The 21,256-nt window shown below is 45.5% G+C and overlaps 1 protein-coding gene across 1 annotated transcript in view; it reads right to left on the reverse strand.

Annotated features, from left to right (window-relative positions):
• Positions 1-20,915, reverse strand: part of IQGAP2 (IQ motif containing GTPase activating protein 2) — a 285,446-nt gene extending 264,531 nt beyond the window's left edge. Inside the window, exon 1 of the mRNA XM_080680284.1 lies at positions 20,059-20,915. Coding sequence (XP_080536410.1) covers positions 20,059-20,104 — 46 coding nt within the window. The 5' untranslated portion in view covers positions 20,105-20,915. The remainder of the gene's footprint in view (positions 1-20,058) is intronic.
• Between the last annotated feature and the right edge of the window lie 341 nt (positions 20,916-21,256).

Consider the following 21,256-nt stretch of genomic DNA (forward strand, 5'->3'; position numbering starts at 1 on the left):
GGTAAAGGGAAAAATAAAAGCAGAGAAGATGAAGGCAGAAGAGATATAAATATACCAAAACAATGGGTAAGCCCTTCATCACTTCTATATATATATGCCCCAAATTTAGCTCTGTGCTTTCTATCAGCCAAAGCATAAAAACAGCGAGTGGATATTCACAAACTTGAGCTATGGATTTATGTCAAAAAGCCTTGTTGCCATAGAAATTATGTTGGAAACAATGTATGTCTCAGCCATCTAGCCTGATCAAAGGACTTCTAAATGAGCCTATTTTCTGCTTAACTGTTGGCTAAACTACAGGCACGGCAAAGTAAATTGATAGAAACTGCTCTAAAAAAGGACCAGAGTACCCAGTACTCTTAGTCAGAGTGCGCTGAATAGCCGTGAGGTCACTGAGAGTGTTTAAATATCATTATGAGGGGCTTACTCCTGCACAGTGATGCTATTACTGTTCTCTTTCTCTTTCTGTCTGTCTCTCTCGCTTGGTTAGTGCCCACAGTGCATCTGCCTTCTGATGCTTCCAAATCCTTTCTTTGATATTTGCTGTCTGCACTCTCCCCACTCTCCCTCCTTTCATCTGCTTTCATGATGATGTCTCAGCCTTGGCAATACCAAGCCCTTGACTTAATGGCAGGCACTGGTCAACCCGCTAACTCACCAATGGCTATACACATCACCATTCATGATCAGCCAACATCATTGGGCTAAAAAATCAGGATGTCTAAAATTCTTCCTTTTCCCAATGTAATGGCTATACTGAGTTGAATAGTATTCCCCCCAAATTCATGTGTGCCCAGAACCACAGCATGTGAACTTATTTGGAAATGGGGTCTTTACAGATGCAATAAATTAAATGAGGTCACACTGCATTAGGGTGGACCTTAATCCAATGACTGGTGTCTTTATAAGAAGAAAAACCATACATCTAAGGAGAATGCCATGGAACCATGGAGGAAGAGATTGGAGTGATGCATCTAAAAGCCAAGGATGCTAGGGATTACCAGTAACACCAGAAGCCAGGAAGAGGGGAGGGAGGAGCCTCCAGCAGAGCCTTCAGAGGGACACGGCTGGCCGACACCTGGATTTTGGACTTCTAGCCTCCAGAATGATGAGAGAATACATTTCTATTGTATGAAAGCCACACAGTTTGTGTTAATTTGCTACAAAAAGGAAATTAATACAATGGCTAAATGCCTTACCCAGAAGACAGAGTACCAAGTACCCAAAACTCACTTTTTACTTGTACCCAACAGGTATGGTAGGCACAAAGCCTGGAGTCACACTGCCTGGCTTCAAATCTGCCGCTCACTGGCTGTGGGATCTTGGGAAAGCTACTTTACATCTCTGTACTGCAGTTTTCTCACCTATAAAATGGGGACAATATTACCAACCTCAAGGGTTGTCATGAGGATTAAATCAGGTGATTCGTGTAAAGTGCTTAGAACATATATACGGCACATATAAGCACTACATGTATTTGTTATTATCAGCACTAGAAGTTAAACTAACAGAACAGCCACCTCTCGGGGTCCTGTCCCGTCCTCCCAGGCATGAAGCACTACGGGCTGTCTCTCCCATATCAGGATCTTCCACTGAGGTAGGACTGTCCAAGTTTCAATACTTCCTAGGCTGTTCTGAGGAGCCAACATTTTCTCTTGTTAAAACTCCATACACAATACTTAGCACATTTCCAAACTAATCATTAAGAGACAACGACTTGGGTACAGGGAGTTAGACTGTTATAATTCTCAGCTCATTTCCAACCAGAAGAATGACCAGCTTTCCAAAACAGCAGGCTGCTAGTCGGGGCCTGCCGTGGCCGGGCACAATGAAGCTGAGATCCTCCACGCTTTCTTAATCTGGACCCGGATGAAGCGGTATGTGAAATGACCAACACTCACCCACAGGAAATAGTTCCTCCTTCCCTTACTTTCAGTCCACAGAAGTTCTAGAGGCCTGGCATGCATGCTTTTGCCATCCTTCATGCTGCCAGTTGGTCGCAAGGCAGCCAAATAGAAATACCAAGCCCAACAAAACTGTAATAACTCATTTGAAAGTACCTGCATTTCAAATAACACGTCTGAGGATAATTGGGATTATCTAAGTAACATCTTTGAAATTGATGGGAAATATATTAAGACCTTGCACTGAATGAGTAGCTTCTCTGTACCAGGCACCAAGGACTTTATATAGATTAATTCATTGGATTCTGATTACTATTAGTATCCCCATTTTACAGCTGACAACCAGAGAAGTTAAGACTTTGCCGAAGGTCACACAGCTAGTATATGGAGGAGTCAGGTTTACAACAAAAACAATATTCTATTTTTTAAATCCTATACACCTCAGAGAGGCAACATGTTACCTCCATTAGCACTGTTTATAGAGAGACCAAAAGCAACTTATTGCCTATGTTCTAATGCTATTTAAATTACTAACCCAAAACTAAACTCTTTAAAAAGTTGTACATATGCAAAAATAAGTAAATAAAAAAGTTGTGCATAATGTAAATGAAATACTACATGCTAACCCTTGTGCTACATACCACCTGAGGTCACAAAGAAGTAAATCTTGCAACAGTTATATTTTTATACCCTTTACCATTGTCCCTTTTGAAGAATGGATCCACACATGCCCCTGGGGAGGTCATCTGAACAGGAGCCAGGAGGCCTGCATTCTGCGTTATTCTTGAACCCAAAGATATTTCACCCTTCTGAGGCTGCCTCAATTCACTCGATTGAAATATAAGAGGTGCGTGTGTCCTAAAGCCCCTGTCTGTTGCCCCCCAAACCCTGTGCTGTGACACCTGGGCCCATTCATCATCCAGCCAGGCCCCATGACCAGTGAGGATGCTGGCCTCTGGCCACCTCCACCTATCTAGCCCTAGAGTGCTCTATGTATAAGAATGAATTAGAGTTGTCATCTTCACTGGTTTAAAAAAAAAACAACACAAAAAACCCACACAAGACGGGCGTGGCCGTTGTTTATAAATTAAACATAGAATTGCCACATGAACCAGCAAATCCCATTTCTGGGTATATACCCAAAAGAAGTGAAAGCTGGAACCCAAATGTATACCTGTATGCCAATGTTCACAGCAGTGTTATTCACAATAGACAAAAGATAGAAGCAATCCAAGTGTCCACTGAGGGATGAATGGATAAATAAAATATGGTATATATATGCAATGGATCATGGTTCAGCCTTGAAAAGGAAGGAAATTTTGACACATCCTGCAACTTGGGTAAACTTTGAGGACATTATACTAAGTGAAATAAACCAGTCACTAAAAGACAAACATTGTATGATTTCACTTATGTAAGATATCTACAGTAACCAAAAGCACAGAAACAGAAAGTAGAAGGGTGGTTAGGTTGCCAGGGGCTAGGGGTAGGGGGAATGGGGAGTTATTGTTTAGTGAGTTATAAAGACGAAAAAGTGATGATGGCTACACAACAATGTGAATGTACTTAATGCCACAGAACTGTATACTTAAAATAGTTAAAATAGTAAATTTAATGCATATTTTACAATAAACACACATATACAGAGTGAGGGATTTTGACTAATCCAATGGATTACAAACCTTAGTTGTATATTAGAATCTCCTAGGGCAGTGGTCAGCAAACTCGTTACTCAACAGAGCCAAATATCAACAGTACAACAATTGAAATTTCTTTTGAGAGCCAAATTTTTTAAACTTAAACTTCTTCTAACGCCACTTCTTCAAAATAGACTCGCCCAGGCCGTGGTATTTTGTGGAAGAGCCACACTCAAGGGGCCAAAGAGTCGCATGTGTCTCGCGAGCCGCAGTTTGCCAACCACAGTCCTGGGGAATTTTTTAAAATATGTTTTTATTGATTTTTAGAGAAAGAGGAAGGGAGAGGGATAGGGAGATAGAAACATCAATGAGAGAGGAACATCATCCATCGCTGCCTCCTGCACACTCCCTACTGGGGATTGAGCCTGTAACCCAGGCATGTGCCCTGACCAGGAATCGAACCGGTGACTTCTTGGTTCCTGGGTCGAGGCTCAACAGATGAGCCACACCAGCCAGGCATCCTAGGGGAATTATTTAAAGTAATTATTCATCGCCAGTAGTAGGAAGATGGACATGGTGGTCTCAATGTGATGCAGCCAAAGGAAGCAGTGTCTCACTCAGGAGGCACTCATAGCAGGAGGCAGGCCTGGGTTCCTCGGGACAGTCAATGTCACTGAATGGAGAGGGATGCAGGAGCACTGTTCCAGCCGGGGGAAGACCAAAGGGACATTACAGCCAAAAGCAATGTGAGAAACTTGACTGGACCCTGGATCCAAACCAAGTACAGATGGGGAAAATCTTGGTGTGGAATTTATGTTGGATGGTGAACTGAACCCGGGGTACTGAATGTGGTTGTGAAGGGGAATGTCCTTGTCGGCACGTGAGGCACGTGCTGAAGTGTTTGGGGTGAGTTGTCAATGTCTGCATGTGGAATGGTGTGACAAGATGCTAACAGTTGGTGAAGCTAAGTGAAATGAATGGATGTTCACGGTATTGCTCTTCGTTGAGGGTTCAAAAAAATTTAATAGAAACACAAAATAATAAATACCTATGCCAGAACCCTACCCCAAAATAAATACACCGCACATCTGGGGGATGAGACCTAGGAAATCAGCGATTCATTTGTTAAGTTCCTCTAGAGATTCTAATGGGCAGCCAGGTTGACAACTAAGCTAGAAGAGCTCTAAGCCAAGATGTGACATGATGATGGTGTGGACAGCAGTCAAAGACGTGTTAACCTGGGAAGCTGGCCCTCTGCTGACATCCAGCAGCACTGGGAAATCGTCTCAGGCCCCAGATGACCCAACTGTCCGGCCTTTCACACCCCTCTTTTATTTAACAATAAACCACAACACCTCAACTTTACAAAGAAATGAGCTCCATCAGCAGAGTAGGAGACAGAAATACCTTTCCAGGCTTCATCGCCCAGTTGTTAAAAAAGCAGATTTCCTGTGTCACAAAGACGTCTCCCTGCATGAAACATTCTCCTAGCATGAGTTTCAAAGATGCAACTCTTGAAAAGTCTTTTCAATTTTCAGGGTCCTATTACTCACCTGTGTTTTCAATATTTACACTCCTAGTAAGAGAAATGCTCCAACAGACAAGGAAGGACCTGGCCAAAGATTATATATTAGGATTTAGAAAATGGATATATCAAACAAATTGTTACCAAAAGCCAAGAACTTGCCTTTAAAGTTGGAGGAGGGGAAAGAAGTCCCATTCCAAACAGCATATGTCACAAAAACTAAAGTGGCACTGCTTTGAGATAGATGACTAAGTGATAAACCCTTTCCAACACTATTAAGACTACATCAAATGGTTATTCAAATAAGTGGCAAAATTACTCCACCACCACCACCATCACACAAACACATCTGACCAGTTTTCAAATCAATCTTTCATACCTCACAGCCCTTTCGAGATAAAAATAAACTCATTTTTTCAGATAAAGACAGAAGCTCAGAAAAGTCATACCCAATGTCACAAAGTGACACCTCAACCTAAGACTTTCGATGCTAGATGCTGATCTTGCCATTATGGTGTTTCATGTCTCTCATCATCCTAAGGTGACAACACTTCATCACAGCTACCTGAGTTTTACAACGTAATGGCAGGGGACAATGGCAGCTGCCAAGAACCCAAGAAGCCCATAAATGGATCTGGTTTTGACTGTTCACTGTTCACAAATATTTTCCTACCAATTTGAGGGACTAAGATAGCAAAGGCCATCTCCAGTGGAGGGACACTCCTTATCATGTTTATATAAGGCTCCAATCATACGACCCCTGAAGGCACTGGGTCTGCACACCCCATGTAAGTCCCATCATGCACACAGCACCCTGCACCTCCTGGTGCATAAAAGAGAAGTCATGGGTGTTCTATGTCCTTCCAGGCTCTTGAGGTTCTCCTTTGAGTCCAGAGAATAATCCCCTCCTTTTATGTCAGCAACCTTTATTCTATGTGGACACTATTCTTAATTCCTTATTGCCTTTTACAGATCAGCTTCCTCCAGTCTTTCCCTCCATCAACTTTAAAAACCATGAGTAGCTACTGCCCAATTGGGCTTTTTGAGTATGTCACCATTGCTAACTTCACTTTGTTGATTCCTTGTTTTAATCGAACCTCTCATTGTCTCTATACAGCGTAACAGCTAGAGTCCTGGACCTTCAACACTTCAGTCTTTCCATCTCTCTCTCATGCATACCTTTGCACATGTACACACACAAATGCACACATACATGCATACACACACATATATACACCTGGAAAATTACATCTCCTTCCAATAAAAACAGACCTGTTTTCAGACATTAATTTTCCCAAGGCACAGTTTATAGCTAATGAGAACTTTGTATCTTGAGCAGCAAAGGGTAACTGTTGTAAATTTTCTAACTATAGACACATTTTTATAGCAGAAAATTTAGAGAAGAAAAAAAAGTGTTTCATTCACCCACGATCTCGAACAGCAATTTTCAACTGGTGCGCCACAAGAATTTTTTATAGCATTCTCACAATTTTACTTATTTATCTTTTAGAAAGAGAGGAATGGAGAGAGAAACTCCGATGTGAGAGGGAAACATAGATCTGTTGCCTCTTGAACATACCCCAGTTGGGGGTGGAATCCACAATCTGGGCATGTGCCCTGACCAGAAACCAAACCCTCAACAGGTTAACACTCCAACCAATTGAGCCACACTGGCCAGGGCCCACAAGAATTTTTGAAACATGCAATGCCTAGCTATTTAGTCAAGGGTACTGACCTCTTTTCCCTTAGATTGTCAAATAAAAAAATAACAACAGCCAACACAACAATAGCCATGAGATGAAAAAGGTTGAAAATCACTGATCTAGAAAGAATCACTGCAGACATGTTGACTGACGTATGTACCAGACATTGGGGATACAGCAGTGACTAAAAGACACAGTCCCCACTCTCAGGGATTATATTGCTGTTCTATTTTATCCATGCTTTTCTCAGGGCAAACAATGTAGTATTTTCAAAACACATTGGCTTTGTTTTTATTGAAAGGTAACACCTGGAAAAAACAATTTTCAAATAGTATTCCCACCCTTGCCCTAAGTCCCCCACACAAAGGCAACCTTTAAGGAGATGTTTGCATAACCTTCCAGAGATATTCACGAGTATACAGGTTAAGTGTACCTTCCCTGTTTGGTTGCTAAATGTTGTTTGTCCTACTATACAGATCAAAGATTTTCAGAGATTTCAAAACTGCTACATGGAAGCCCATTAAAAGTTCCATTTCTTTCTCAGAGTTCACCTAATTGAATGTGAAAGTTATAGCCAGAGTCAATGAGGAACATGCAAGTACAAGCCTCAGAACTGCTGGCAAATTCAAACTGACCACAGCAAATATTATGGTATTGGACAGTGGTCGGCAAACTGCGGCTCGCGAGCCACATACGGCTCTTTGGCCCCTTGAGTGTGGCTCTTCCACAAAATACCACGACCTGGGCGAGTCTATTTTGAAGAAGTGGCGTTAGAAGAAGTTTCAGTTTAAAAAATTTGGCTCCCAAAAGAAATTTCAATCGTCGTACTGTTGATATTTGGCTCTGTTGACTAATGAGTTTGCCGACCACTGGTATTGGAGAACTGAGGAAGAAAGCTCTGAGACCGTCACACAGTCCGTGCCTACGCACGGAAAGGACTCATGTGGCCCTGCTTCTCATGGAGAGAGAACTATGTCTATCTGATATTATCTATCTATTTTTTAACGAGTATTTTCTTTTTTTGGAAAATAAAACTCAGATATAGAATGAAAGTGAGAACATGTCTGCATTTGACATTTCTCAGACAAACTTCCTAATAGGAGCAAGACTCTGGGAAGACAATGGGCCATATGTGGGGGGAACAAAGCTTAGGGGGCGGGTGGAGGGAGACGCTGTATGACTGACATCTTGCCAGGCCCCCTACCACAACCCTGTGAAGCCTACTTGGTCAGCCCAGAGCTGAGGCGGAGAACTCCAAAGTGACGGGTGTACCCAAGAACCCAGGCAGGAACCAGCCAAGTCTGGCTGATCCCAATAATCTCTTTTTGGGGAAGTGAGTAGACAGGTCAATAGGAAACACTTCTATGAAACTTGTCAGAATTAAACAAACAAACTGGCAGAAAGGGGAGGGAGGCAGAATGAATGAGTAATCAAAGTGAGCAAGCGAAAAGCAGCCCAGTTTTTCTATTTCTAATGGTTCCAATGTTCCAGTTATTCTTGTAAGTTGAGCTTCATGGGGCCATGGACGTAAAACTTCACTAACTTTCTAGAGGCAGTAAACTCTAAGGGGTGTCTGATGAACTATGTACTTCCCCCTCCTCTTCCCCACCGCCCTTCAAACACCAGGTTGACCAGCAGGTTGGCTGATCCTGGTAGCCAAGTCAAGCTCTACAATCTGAACCAGGCACAAAGATGAACACTTATTCAAGTAGCTCCTTCACATTTTTTAAAATATATTTTATTGATATTTTATAGAGAGGAAGGGAGAGGGATAGAGAGCTAGAAACATCGATGAGAGAGAAACATCCATCAGCTGCCTCCTGCACACCTCCCACTGGGGATGTGCCCGCAACCAAGGTACATGCCCTTGACCGGAATCGAACCCGGGACCCTTCAGTCCGCAGGCTGACGCTCTATCCACTGAGCCAAACCGGTTTCAGCACTCCTTCCCATTTTGATAGCATTATGCACCCCTATGTTCATAGCAGCACAATTCACCATAGCTAAGATTTGGAAACAGCCTAAGTGCCCACCAGCAGATGAGTGGATTAAAAAACTGTGGTACATCTACACAATGGAATAATACACCACTGTAAAAAAGAAGGAGTTCTTACCAGCATGGATGGAACTGGAGAGCATTATGCTAAGCGAAATAAGCTAGTCAGAGAAAGATAAATATCACATGATCTCACTCATTTGTGGAATATAATGAACAACATAAACTGATGAACAAAAATGGATTCAGAAACAGAGAAGCATCGATCAGACCATCAAACCTCAAGGGAGAGAGATCAACCAAAGGACTTGTATGCATGCATATAAGCCTAACCAATGGACACAGACACCAGGGGGGTGAGGGCATGAGTGGGAGAAGTGGGGGGGGGGAGCAATTGGGGGATGAGGACATATATGGAATACCTTAATCAATAAAGAAATTAAAATGAAAAAAAAAAAAGAAGAACCCTTGGGCTTTCAAACCAGCAGCAGCAGCAATGAGCAATGTTAACCATGAAGGAGGCAACAGAATGGCTAGTAACGGCAGAGCGACAATTCCTTACTCAGGTAGTGACAACTACCACAACCATTTCTTTTTTAAAAAATCTTCACCAGAGGATATGGTTTTCATTGCTTCTGGAGAGAGGAAGGGAGAGGGATGCAGAGAGAGAGAAACATCGATTGCCTCAGGCACATACCCGGCCCTGGGATTGAACCCACAACCTACCACGATCATTTCAAAAATGACCAAAAAAGCAGTGTAGAAACTCAACCCTCATACAACTTCATTTGGAAATAGTAATATATACATTGGGGTGGTTTTTTTTAAGTATACTAACAATAACAAATTTGATCTCTACTAAAATTGAGATGGGCTCCATTTCCATATAGATAAAGAATTTTCCCATGAATATATGCTTTCAAGAGAGTATGGAGCCAAGATTTTAAATCCTTTCTGTTACAGTGAGAAAGGGACAAGGATATGGGGAGACAGTAAGAGGCCATGGTGGTAAGGGTGGTATTGGTATCATCAACCTCACTGTTTAAGTGCTGACTCTATGGAGGCACATTCTGAACAGTAATGTTTCTTTCTTAAAAAAGAAGATAATTATTTTTCAATTACAGCTGACATATAATATTATATTAGTTTCAGGTATACAACATAGTGATTCAACATTTATACAACTTATGAAGTGATCACCCCAGTGAGTAGAGTACCCATCGGACACCATACATAGTTATTACAATACTAGAGGCCCGGTGCACGAAATTCGTGCACGGGGGTGGGGGGGGTGTCCCTCAGCCCAGCCTGCACCCTCTCCAATCTGGGACCCCTTGAGGGATGTCCAACTGCCCATTTAGGCCCTCACAATCCAGGACTGCTGGCTCCCAACCACTCGCCTGCATGCCTGCCTGATTGCCCCTAACTGCTTCTGCCTGTCAGCCTGATCACCCCCTAACCACTCCCTTGACAGCCTGATCAATGCCTAACTGCTCCCCTACCAGCCCAATTACCCCTAACTGCCCTCCCATGCCAGCCTGGTCACCCCTAACTGCCCTCCCCTGCCAGACCGGTCACCCCTAACTGCCTTCCTTTGCCAGCCTGATTGCTCCTAACTGCCCTCCCCTGCCGGCCTGGTCGCCCCCAACTGCCCTCCCCTGCAGACCAGGTCTCCCCTAACTGTCCTCCCCTGCAGGCCTGGTTACCCGCTACTGCCCTCCCCTGCTGGCCTGGTCCCCCCCAACTGTCCTCCCCTGCAGGCCTGGTTGCCCCCAACTGCCCTTCCCTGCAGGCCTGGTCCCCCACAACTGCCCTTCCTTGCAGGCCTGGTCACCCCCAACTGCCCTTCCCTGCAGGCCTGGTCCCCCCCAACTGCCCTCCCCTGCAGGCCCAGTCGCCCCCAACTTCCCTCCTCTGCTGGCCTGGTCACCCCTAACTGCCCTCCCCTGCTGGCCTGGTTGCCCCCAACTGCCCTCCCCTGCTGGCCTGGCTGCCCCTAACTGCCCTCCCCTGCAGGCCTGGGTCCCCCCAACTGTCCTCCCTTGCAGGCCTGATCACCCACAACTGCCTTCCCCTGCTGGCCATCTTGTGGTGGCCATCTTGTGTCCACATGGGGGCGGCCATCTTTGACCACATGGGGGCAGCCATTTTTGACCACATGGGGGCAACCATCATGTGTGTTGGAGTGATGGTCAATTTGCATATTACTCTTTTATTAGATAGGATTATTGACTATATTCCCTATACTGTTTTTACATCCCTGTGATTGTTTTTGTAACAGGCAATTCGCACATCTTAATGTTTTCATGCACTGAGTCATTTAACCCTTTGAGCATGCACTTTCCCACCTGCATTTTACAGGTTAAAAAAAAAAATGGAGGCACAGAGAAATCAAAAGAACTCGCAGAGAGTGAAAGTAAACCTAAACTCAACATTAAATATTTGCCTGGCACTTGAAAGCTACTGAGATTATCTTTAATTTGACAGATAATAGAAGCATGTTCCTCATTTGCACAAACAGTACAGTCTAAACATTTTAAGGAAAACCTGTAATAACAGCAAATATTAAAAAAAGTATTAAGCCTCTTCTAGGTGCCAGGGTACCAGGCTACCAGCTGCTTACTGAGCATAAACATTACTTAAGTATTTGATTCAATCACAGTCAAATCAAGTCTTTTTATATATGGAGATGACTAAGGAAAATTCATTAATTGACATTGCTTAAGTTTGAATTCATTTTGGCAATAAAATATGAGAATTGAGACAAAATTATCAGGAACCAATCTACCTTAATTTTTTAAAATGATATGAAATGTCTTCCATCAGGGATTTAGTAGTACTAGAAAAATAATTAAGTCATCTTAGGGGGATCCCACACAAGAATATCATAGGGATGTCCTATCTTTAACCAATAGCGAAATAAACAATCTGTAGTTTCCCTGCAATGTGGGGAAGACCTGGGTGCACGTATGCCTATCAAATAGTATTTCTGCTAACATCCAACTGTTCCAAAAACTGTGAATAAGTGAATGAGTGAAACACTTACGTTAAGTTGTCCTGGAGGAAATAAAAATGGAGGAAGGGGGCATCATACAACCTTTACTGTGCAGACACCCCTGCAAGGATCAGAGCCCAGAATTGCCAGGCGTGGGGCCCCCCTTTTATACAGAAAGTCTCTCCAGCTCACTCAGCCTTCCCAGTGGCTCCTAAGAACACCACCTCCACCTCCACCTCCATCCTTGGGGAGCTGACCTCGCTTAATCCCTTAGTCAGTGGGGATGTTGGACTTGATCTTCCAAATCACATTTGTTTCGCAGAAGGGAGAAAAGCAACCTTAAAGCCATACTAAATTATATCCTATAAAATAAACACAAAGCTGTACAGAAATCAGTGCCTGGGTTTGGATGTGGTCCATGTGTGTGCTCAAATCAAAAACACAGTGAATTCAGCAAATAAGCATGCAGGCACGTGCTGTGTGTTTACACTTACTTGACAAAAACCTGCAAGCACAGTGAAGAGGTAATCACACAGAGGCGTCTTTTCCCCCTTGCACAAGGATCCTCATCAAGATCCTTGCCTACCCCTTTTTTTCTTACCTGCGCTCAGAGAATTTACCTTCTGGGATAGTTTAGAGTTAGTTGTCTGTCTCCTGGCTGGAGTCTGTTAGGGTCCAGCGAGAGTCCACGCCTACCTCTCTTTGTATGGTTGAATGGCATCAATTCCAAAAACATAATCACTATTCAGTAACTTCTGGTCTATCCTGAGCAAAACTACCTGACAAACCAGCCCATCCAAAAGAATTCCCAAACCTAGAAGCATGGTTAAGGGGCCTCTGTGCCGCAGAGAGAGAGGAGAGGGCAGCAAAGGCACCCATCACAAGCCTCACCCACCCTCCCGCAGCTCCCAGCACCATGCACTCCAACCACACCTAACCTTTCTACCACCCCCCACTTCACTGGACCACCCGTCAATGGAAGTCTAATGAAAAGTTTAAAAAAAAAGATCCCTTTGCTTCAGTGAGAGATTGGCTCAACCTACTCTCCCCGAGACAACTCTACTTGCCCTTAGTTGCCTACATATAAAGGATTCCATGATAAACCCATTCCAGCTACAACTCTCTTCCACAGCTTCATCCATACACCCTAAGCTTCAACCCCACCAAACTACCCACACAACAAATACACTGAAATGCCTTTCAGTTTTCCTCTGACCTTCCTTCAAGGTCATGTTCAAACTCAAAACTTTTGTGGCACTTCCCCATTGCCCCCATCTAAATCCGTCAATCACTCTCATGTCTTCACTGCCACAGATCTTGAAGGTGCACTACATATATATATATATATATATATATATATATATATATACACACACACACACACACACACACACACACACACACACACAAAAGGCCAGCGACTGGACCAGTGGAACGACCAGACCAACCAGAATGACCAGTGGCTATGACAGCCCCTCCCCCTCGCCGGCCCAGCCTGATGGGCCCCATTGGGGTGGATTGGCGGGACCCCACCTGTGCACGAATTTGTGCACCGGGCCTCTAGTAGAAGTATAAGTGCTATTCTATACCTTCCAGGTTTTCTTCTAAGCTGTAACCATCTTAGTCATTTTTCCTTTAACTATAGTATGTTGTACATGTTAGGTGCTCAATTAATTGAATGACTGCAATTTGTTTTCACACATGTGCCAGGAACCCACAACAGCCACTGTTATAGGAATATAAAACACCTTTCAAACTACAGGAGAAACCCTCAGGGCTACAAGGGCAGTCAATGGCCAGGTCTGAATTCGAACCCACATCTACTCAACTCCAAAGCTTTTGCCATTTCATCAACACCATCATGCTTTTCAAGGGAGAAAAAAATAGAACAGGAAGGTGAAAAAGTATCGGTCAGTCAGCTCACTGCAAGCTTTGGCCTGATTTCTCATCAACCTCAGACTTAAAGGCTCGGCCAGTGTATGTAATAAAGTGTGTTTTATAAATTATCATATTTATAGTCATTGGGGCATGCCATTACGTTATGGGAAAGCCTCTCTTTTATTTCAGTGCCTCACGGTGAGATGGGAAGTCTCTACATATATATGCAATCCTTTAATGAAGCCTGAATGTACTCTGTAAAAAGCCCATGTATTCGATGCTTTTCCTTGGGGCTGGTGGGTTGAGGGGATCAACTTTACAGAATACCATGCATCACCTTTTAAGCTCATCATATCCAAATGGCTACAGGTTTCTGAAGTTTGATGAAATCATGGCAAACCCCTTAAAAAGAAACAGGGGTGAAACACCTACAATCCAGTCAAGGGAGGTGAACTGGCCATAGCCCATGAGCTTCAGGTTCTGACAAGCACTGGCTTTCAAGTTCCCACTGTAACCTGCTAATGTGTGGCCTGGAGACAACATCCTGGATTTCAGCTTCTTTGTGAAATGGGGAAGCCAGTGGCCCTCTCAAAGGTAATGAGCCGCTGATAACAATAGCACAGGAAAAGCAGCCAGCTCTGACTATGTTCACACACCTTAATTCCATACTCAGGCTGAACTGCCTACTGACCCTGTAGGACTTATCTGACTACCAAATCAGAAGTTGAGTGTCCTTTGTTTCTCTTTTGATTATCAGAGATTCGGTGCACAGATTTGTGTGGATACTAACCTTTTAAATAAAATGAGCTGTTAAAAGCTTTCGGAGTAGAAAGGTGAGGGGTAACAGCAAAGGGGTTAGCTAACATCCTAAGTAACACTAAATTCTAAAACAAACTCTGTATTACAAGCTTAAACTCTCCCAAACAAGTCATTTGGCTAACAACATGTGTAATTAAAGTTAAAAGCATACTAAAACAACACTTTAACTGTTGACCTTAAAGCTCCTTGTGCAATGCTCAACCGAAACATTAGCATATGAAGGAGTGACTTGACTTTTTGTCTCCCAAAGACATCATCACAGGGACATTGCACACATCTCCAGCCTTCTGCAGTTCAAATGAAAGCATTGACAGAATGTTAGAGCCACGCTGCCTTAAACACAGATGCATTCAATCTTGTCTTAAACACCCAAGTTTAACTAGTTCAGAACTGAAATTTCTTCATCTCCGGCTGATGCTGGGAAAGAGGTAAGAAGTTTACTTACCTTGCCCACTCCAATATTCCAGTTACCAGGTGATTTAGAAATCCCTCCATTCAGACAAGAGCATTATTCAAAAGCGCACAGCATCAGCCAGAACCTTCCTCTGCAACAGACACACACACACACACACACACACACACACACACACACACACACACGGTTTATGTTGCTTGTTTTAAAAGAAACCAACAGTGAAACCTTGATCACTATTAATTTTACAATGTTTCTCGTGAGAGGAAATGAATGCAAAGGGTAGGTAACTACAGCTCCTACTACATGAACATTGATTACAGACCCACAGTAGGCACTTAAACCTTGATTGAATTATCAGTGATAAATCTGGTCCCAAAGCCCCTCTTTTGCTCTTACTGGCCTTTTTAACTCTCAATTTTAACTAGAACAAAACTTTTGAGAGATCATGGTAGAAATGTATTTTCAGAATTACTTTGAAAATACATCATAATTCATTACAATAGCACAAAAGTTATTTCTGAACATATACCTAAAGTGTCATTTAAATTTGGTTTTGAGTGTAAAAAAAAGATTATGATTATAATATATACTCTTCTAGTTTCGTCTAAATTAGTAGAGCAGTTTCCACCTTTTCCCTTTTTTTTCAGTTCTTTCCTGCAGAACTGCATCTAGTGAAAAGCTGATGTTTTAATTTTGTTCTGTAGTAATATCACACAAAACAACTTCACAGGTTGCAGGGGGATGTGGCCAACATGAAAGCAGCAGGGATTAAACAGAAAGTGGTCTCTTTCGTTTTAACTCACTGCACCAATGTGTAATCAGGAAGATTTCAGCAATCTCTCCTGTCAGAAAAAAAGAAGAAGGAAAGAAAGAAACCTGAGAAGGGTGCCTTCCTGGAGAACTCATTGAGAAATCTCTCAAGTACAGCTTACTCTACAGTGTTTTACAGACACTCAGCCTGGCGAGAGGAAAGATTCTGTAACAGTCTGAGCTGAGCTTATTTACCCTGTACAAGAATTACTCAATTAAAAGCCATTTCAAGGGGAGAAGGAGAAATGGCAAACCGAAGACCAGACCTGAAACAACTCTAACAACTTAATTCAAACTACCAAAATGCTGTTTTTAAAGCCCTGTCTCAAGTTCCTTTTACTCAAAATGTACAACATGGAACTGAAATGATAACAATGAATAGGGAATGTATTGGGACTTTGCTTATTTTTAAATGTCTGGGATAAAGTCTGTTTAGTATAGTTTGAGGTTTTATTGAACCTGTACTTATCAAACCCACAAAAAGTAAAAAGTGAAGCCCTATCATGCAACACAGCAAGGACAAGCCTGCATTATCCTCGTGTTGACAGAAGCCCAGAAAGCCAACAACAACCAGAAATGATATATCCTAATACATCATATCATCCCCCTTCTGCATGAATAGTCAGTGAGGTAGCACTTAACACTAACGTATATGCCACCAGATATTTTAAAAATAGGTTACAAACATATGCCATTCACACAACTGGTATCAAAATCAGAGAAATGTCCATTTTAGGACGTAACAGGCTATTGCGTTAAAGCCTTAACATTTCAGGGTGGTCTGAAAGTCTGGGAACTGGCAAATATTTTCCACTTACTACTACATTAAGTGACCAAAGAATGCCAGCTCTTCATGACCTGGGGAAGGTAAACAGGAGTGATTCCGACAAGGTGGCATATGAGACCAGAATGGGGAGAAAAGCTGGAGGATGATTTCCTGACATTGGCCATGTGGAGTACTCTTCATGCTCGTGGGATCTGAACTTCCTCGACTGCTGCTTCTGAGTGGTGTAATTAATGAAAATGAATCAACGTGTCAGATGCACATGCAGAAACAGATGGAAAGCTGCATTAACACACTCCACTCACTGCAACTTTTCACATCACAATGAACTAGTGAAGGACCGCACACGGAACAGACCATGGTTTAAAATGTGACATATTCACCCAGTTTCCAGACTTTGTGGTCATCTTATAATTTGGCACAGTGATGCTACTACAAGCATGTCAAACTCGCGGCCTGCGGGCCACATACAGCCCACAATGAATATTTTTGCGGCCCAGCCAATATAACGGTATGTAAGAAACGTTTTAATAAAAATGTCTTAACTTAATTTTTACAATATCCTGTTATACATAATTATGAATAATGAACTACAATGTTCACTAATGACTGATTACTGTAATCGTGTTGCATTCATTTGTCTTAACTTGATTTTTACAATATCCTGTTATACGTAACCTTATATAATAAAGAGGGAATATGCTAATTGACCATCACTCCATCACAAAGATGGTTGCACCCACAGCTGAGGCCAAATTCCCATAAGGAGCTATAACGAGCAATCAGCAGGGACCTGAGGCTACGCCCTCCCCCACCCGGCAGGGCTTGACAGGGGACCTCAGGCACATCTCCTACCCAGCAGGGCTTGACAGGGGACCTAAGGCCACGCCCCCACTGGGCAGGGCTTGACAGGGGACCTCAAGGTGCTCTTCTTATCCTAGTGCTAGGCTAGGGGACCTCAGGCCATGCCCCGACCAGGTGGGGCTTGACAGGGGACTTCAGGCCGCACCCCCTACCCAGTGGGGCTTGACCGGGACCTCAGGCTGTGCCCCCCACCTTGGCACCAAGCCAGGGGACCTCAGGCCCCTTCTCCCCCCCCCAGCACTGGGCCAGAGGACCTGAGGCTGCGCCCCTGTCTGGCAGGGCTTGACAGGGGACCTCAAGCCGTGCACCCCACCCACTAGGGCTTGACGGGGGACCTCAAGGTGTACCCCCAGTGCTGCATCGGGGGAACTCAGGCCACACCGCCCACCCAGCGCGTCTTGACGGGGGACCTGAAGCTGTGCCCCCCTCCTGGCGGGGCTTGATGGGGAACCTCAGGCCATGCCCCCCACCCAGCGGGGCTTGACAGGGGATCTCAGGCCATGTCCCCCACCTGGTGGGGCTTGATGGAGGACCTCAAGGCATGCCCCCCACCCCGGTCTGGGCTGGGGGACCTCAGGCCATGCCCCCCATCCTGGCACTGGGCCAGGGGACCTGAGGCTATGCCCCCTGCCCGGCAGGGCTTAACAAGGGTGGGACTGGCCTGGTCTGGATCTAGCCCAATGGTGGGGGGCCAGCTGGGTCTGGGTCTCACGTGATTTTGAGGTGCATGTGGGTGTCAGGCACTTAACTCTGGGTCCCATGGTGAGTCCGAGATTCTGACAGGGGGAAGGTTTTCATATATATTTTACTTCTATTATAGAGAAAGGGCAAATAGCAATATTAAATTATTTCCTCTAATTAATCCCCTTTTAATGTGCACGAATTTCGTGCACCGGGTCACTAGTTATTAATAATGAACTACAACGTTCGCTAATGACTGATCACTATAATCGTGTTGCATTCATTTCCCTTACTCGCCTTACACTCACGGCACCATTTCTCTCCACTAATACTAGTAGCAAATGTTTTAGCAGCCAATTGCCACGTCATTAGTCTTGTACTGACTTGCTTGGTGTGCACAACAGGATATATTTCACTTTCAGAGAACAAGAAAAATAGATTTGCGTTATACCTATTAATTTGTGCAGTTATTCAGTGTCTGGTAAGTTAACGTTCAAGAAAAAATATTAATTTTATTAAAATGTTCTATTAGTTTATGTTAACAATTATTTATTTCAGCCCTTTGTATACAGCATGTCTCTATCGAAATAAACCTACGTTTCTATGAAAATTGAAGCTTTTGTTTTATTGCAGCCCACATAAACTTAAACCTTGTTTATTTGGCCCATGTTAGCCTTTGAGTTTGACATGCTTGTGCTACTATGTGTTCTGGGAGCTTGTCACATATATAAAGGGCTTTCACCAACTTGGATGAGCCCAGCATGCCTCCTTGCACCCAAGGAACTCTGCTGTCTGTGTGGTTTACCAAAGTGAAAACTAAGATTGCAGAGAACTGCTGAATGCATTTCCTACAGCACAGAGGCTTCAGCTGACTCCTCAGGCCTCCTCCTCACTGCCTGACACCAGCAGGGTCACACTGGAAAACGAACTTGCCATCTCTGACACTCCATTCCAAGACTGGTGGGGAGGAAGGCGAGCAGGAACTTACACAAGTTGACTACTCCCCCTTTTTTCTTAGGCAAGTCTGTAGGCCTCCCAACCAGCCAAACCACACAAAAAACAACCCTACAACACCACCTTAACCAAAACCCGGTACCTTTGCCACCAAGGCCAGCCTCCGCAAAAGATTAACCTGTGGTCCTTGGCCAAGCCTCACTAATAGGACCAACCCTGGAGAGAGAGAGAGTGAGCGAGTCAACTTTCTGTTTGTTTTAGAAGAAATACTTCCTGGCACATGTTTAGTAAAGACTCTGAACTCTGCACACGAAGCCACGTGGTTGGTGCTAATCTGGCTCCATCCACCCCCGACCAGCCTCTAAAGCAGCCTCTTTCAGAGGGCAGTCCCTGGGGTAATTGACACCATCTCGTTCTGGTCACGCGGGCTCCTCTCTCCGCCGCAGCCCTCCCGCGTGCGCGGCACTGTCCTGGCAGGGTTAGAGGGGAGCGAGGAGAGGCTGGGGCCCGAGGGGTTCCCTTTGGCAGCAGCACGAAAGGACTGACATCTGTGGGGCCCATACTGGCTCTTTCGGCTCAGGTGAAGTCCGAGAGAGCGCGATAGGAGGAAATGCCTGCCCTTCCAGAAAAGCCGCGTTTGCCACGCTAACGCAGCGCGCGGGCACAAACTTCGGCGCCCACCTGCAGCCACAGGAAACAAACTTTCCTTTCCTTCAGAGTCGGCCGAATCCAGTCCCTTACGCCACCCCCTGGCCCAAGTCGGCAACCGCCTGGAGCCCCGCGGGCTCCTCACCTGATACCCATAAGCCCCCAACCTGGTCTGTCCCAGCGCGCAGACCCAACGCCGCCGGCGCGCCCCGGGGGGGTTGCGGGTAGAGAGTAGGTGTTGCCAGCTGGGGATCAGAAATTTGTGGGGAGAGTGGGAGGACGTCGCTTACTACCCTTTGCAACTCCACCTCCCAACTTTGCAGCCACACAGCCGCCGCCCTCCCGCTCTCTCCGCGGCGCGCACCCGGCTCCCTTGGCTTTTCCAACGCGTTTCTCAAGGAGAGGGTTCCCCGGCGGTGGGAACCCGCACGCCCGGCGCACTTACAGCCATAGCGGGGTCTCTGCAAGGACGGCAGCTCCTCGTGGGGCATCCTGCGCTGCTCCGGGGGCCCGCCCCGGGCGCGCCCCCCGCGGCTTCCCTCGCTCGCCAGGCTCGCCGGCTCCGCGCCCTGCTGGCGCGCTCGTATCCGGCTTCTCGCTGCCCTCCCCGAGCCGTCCCGGGATGGGCGACGGGCTCCCTCGCTGCTCGCTCGTCGGCGCCCGTGCAGCCGCCGCGCGCTGACACCGGAGCCAAAGTGAACTCTCCTTCCTCGCTCCCTCTCGGCTGCCGCCGCCTCCCTCGGCAGGTTTCCTTTCTCCTCCAGCCGGGCCCCGTTATCCAACGCGCAGGGAGCGCGCCGCGGCGCAGCGACCCCTACCGCGTGTGGGGCACAGCGCCCGGGCCGCGTGGACCCGCCCCTCCCCGGCCCGGGAGAAAGTGGCTGAGCGGTTCGCCGGGCCGGGATCCCCTGCAGCTGGGGCCCGGGCAAAGCTGGCGGCCCGGGACTGCAGCCGCCCGCCTGATGTTTCACTTCTGGAGCGTTTGGAGGGTGGAAGTGAACCTACGCGGCCCAGAGCAAGAAAAACCGCAGAAGACACAGGCAGCCCCAGTCGCCCAGCGTGTTGCTGGTACGGGACACACAGCGCGGTTCCTTTTCCTCTGGGGAGATGGAGCGTTGATCTCTTGTCTTTTTTTCCCCCCTTTGAAAGTTGCTTCTCTGCCTCCTTGTCTACAAAATACAGGGTTCCCCTTTCATGACAAGAAACTGAGAGTGTTTGCTGGAGGGGCAAGATACTCAAGCAACCACTCAAAACACAACTGCGAGTCACCCTGTTTTCACCTTCGGCCCGCCCTGCCTCTCTCCCGCGCGGTAAAAAACTACCGCCCAGCCCAGTTGGGGTCGCACACACAAAAACCTTTTCCGGCTAGGCTTTTAAGGAAATTAAGCCACATGTGGCCCGTTTTAAAAGGGGGGTTTTCATGCGGTCACCTGGAGCTGTTTTTCTCTTTGTGCCTCAGAGTGATAAGATCTGGAGGAGTGGGGGACTCTTCTATACCTGTGCCCTCAGCTGCTTGTCAAATGTGCAATGTGTGGGTGACCAGCTGGATGGCAAAATAAGATAATTGAGGTAGAGTTATAAGGGATTTAGTTGAAGAAAAGGTGACATAGTGGCCCCATTTTTAAGTATGCAAAGATACAGAA

This window comes from Plecotus auritus, assembly GCF_963455305.1.
Source record: "Plecotus auritus genome assembly, chromosome: 7".
NCBI lineage: Eukaryota > Metazoa > Chordata > Mammalia > Chiroptera > Vespertilionidae > Plecotus > Plecotus auritus.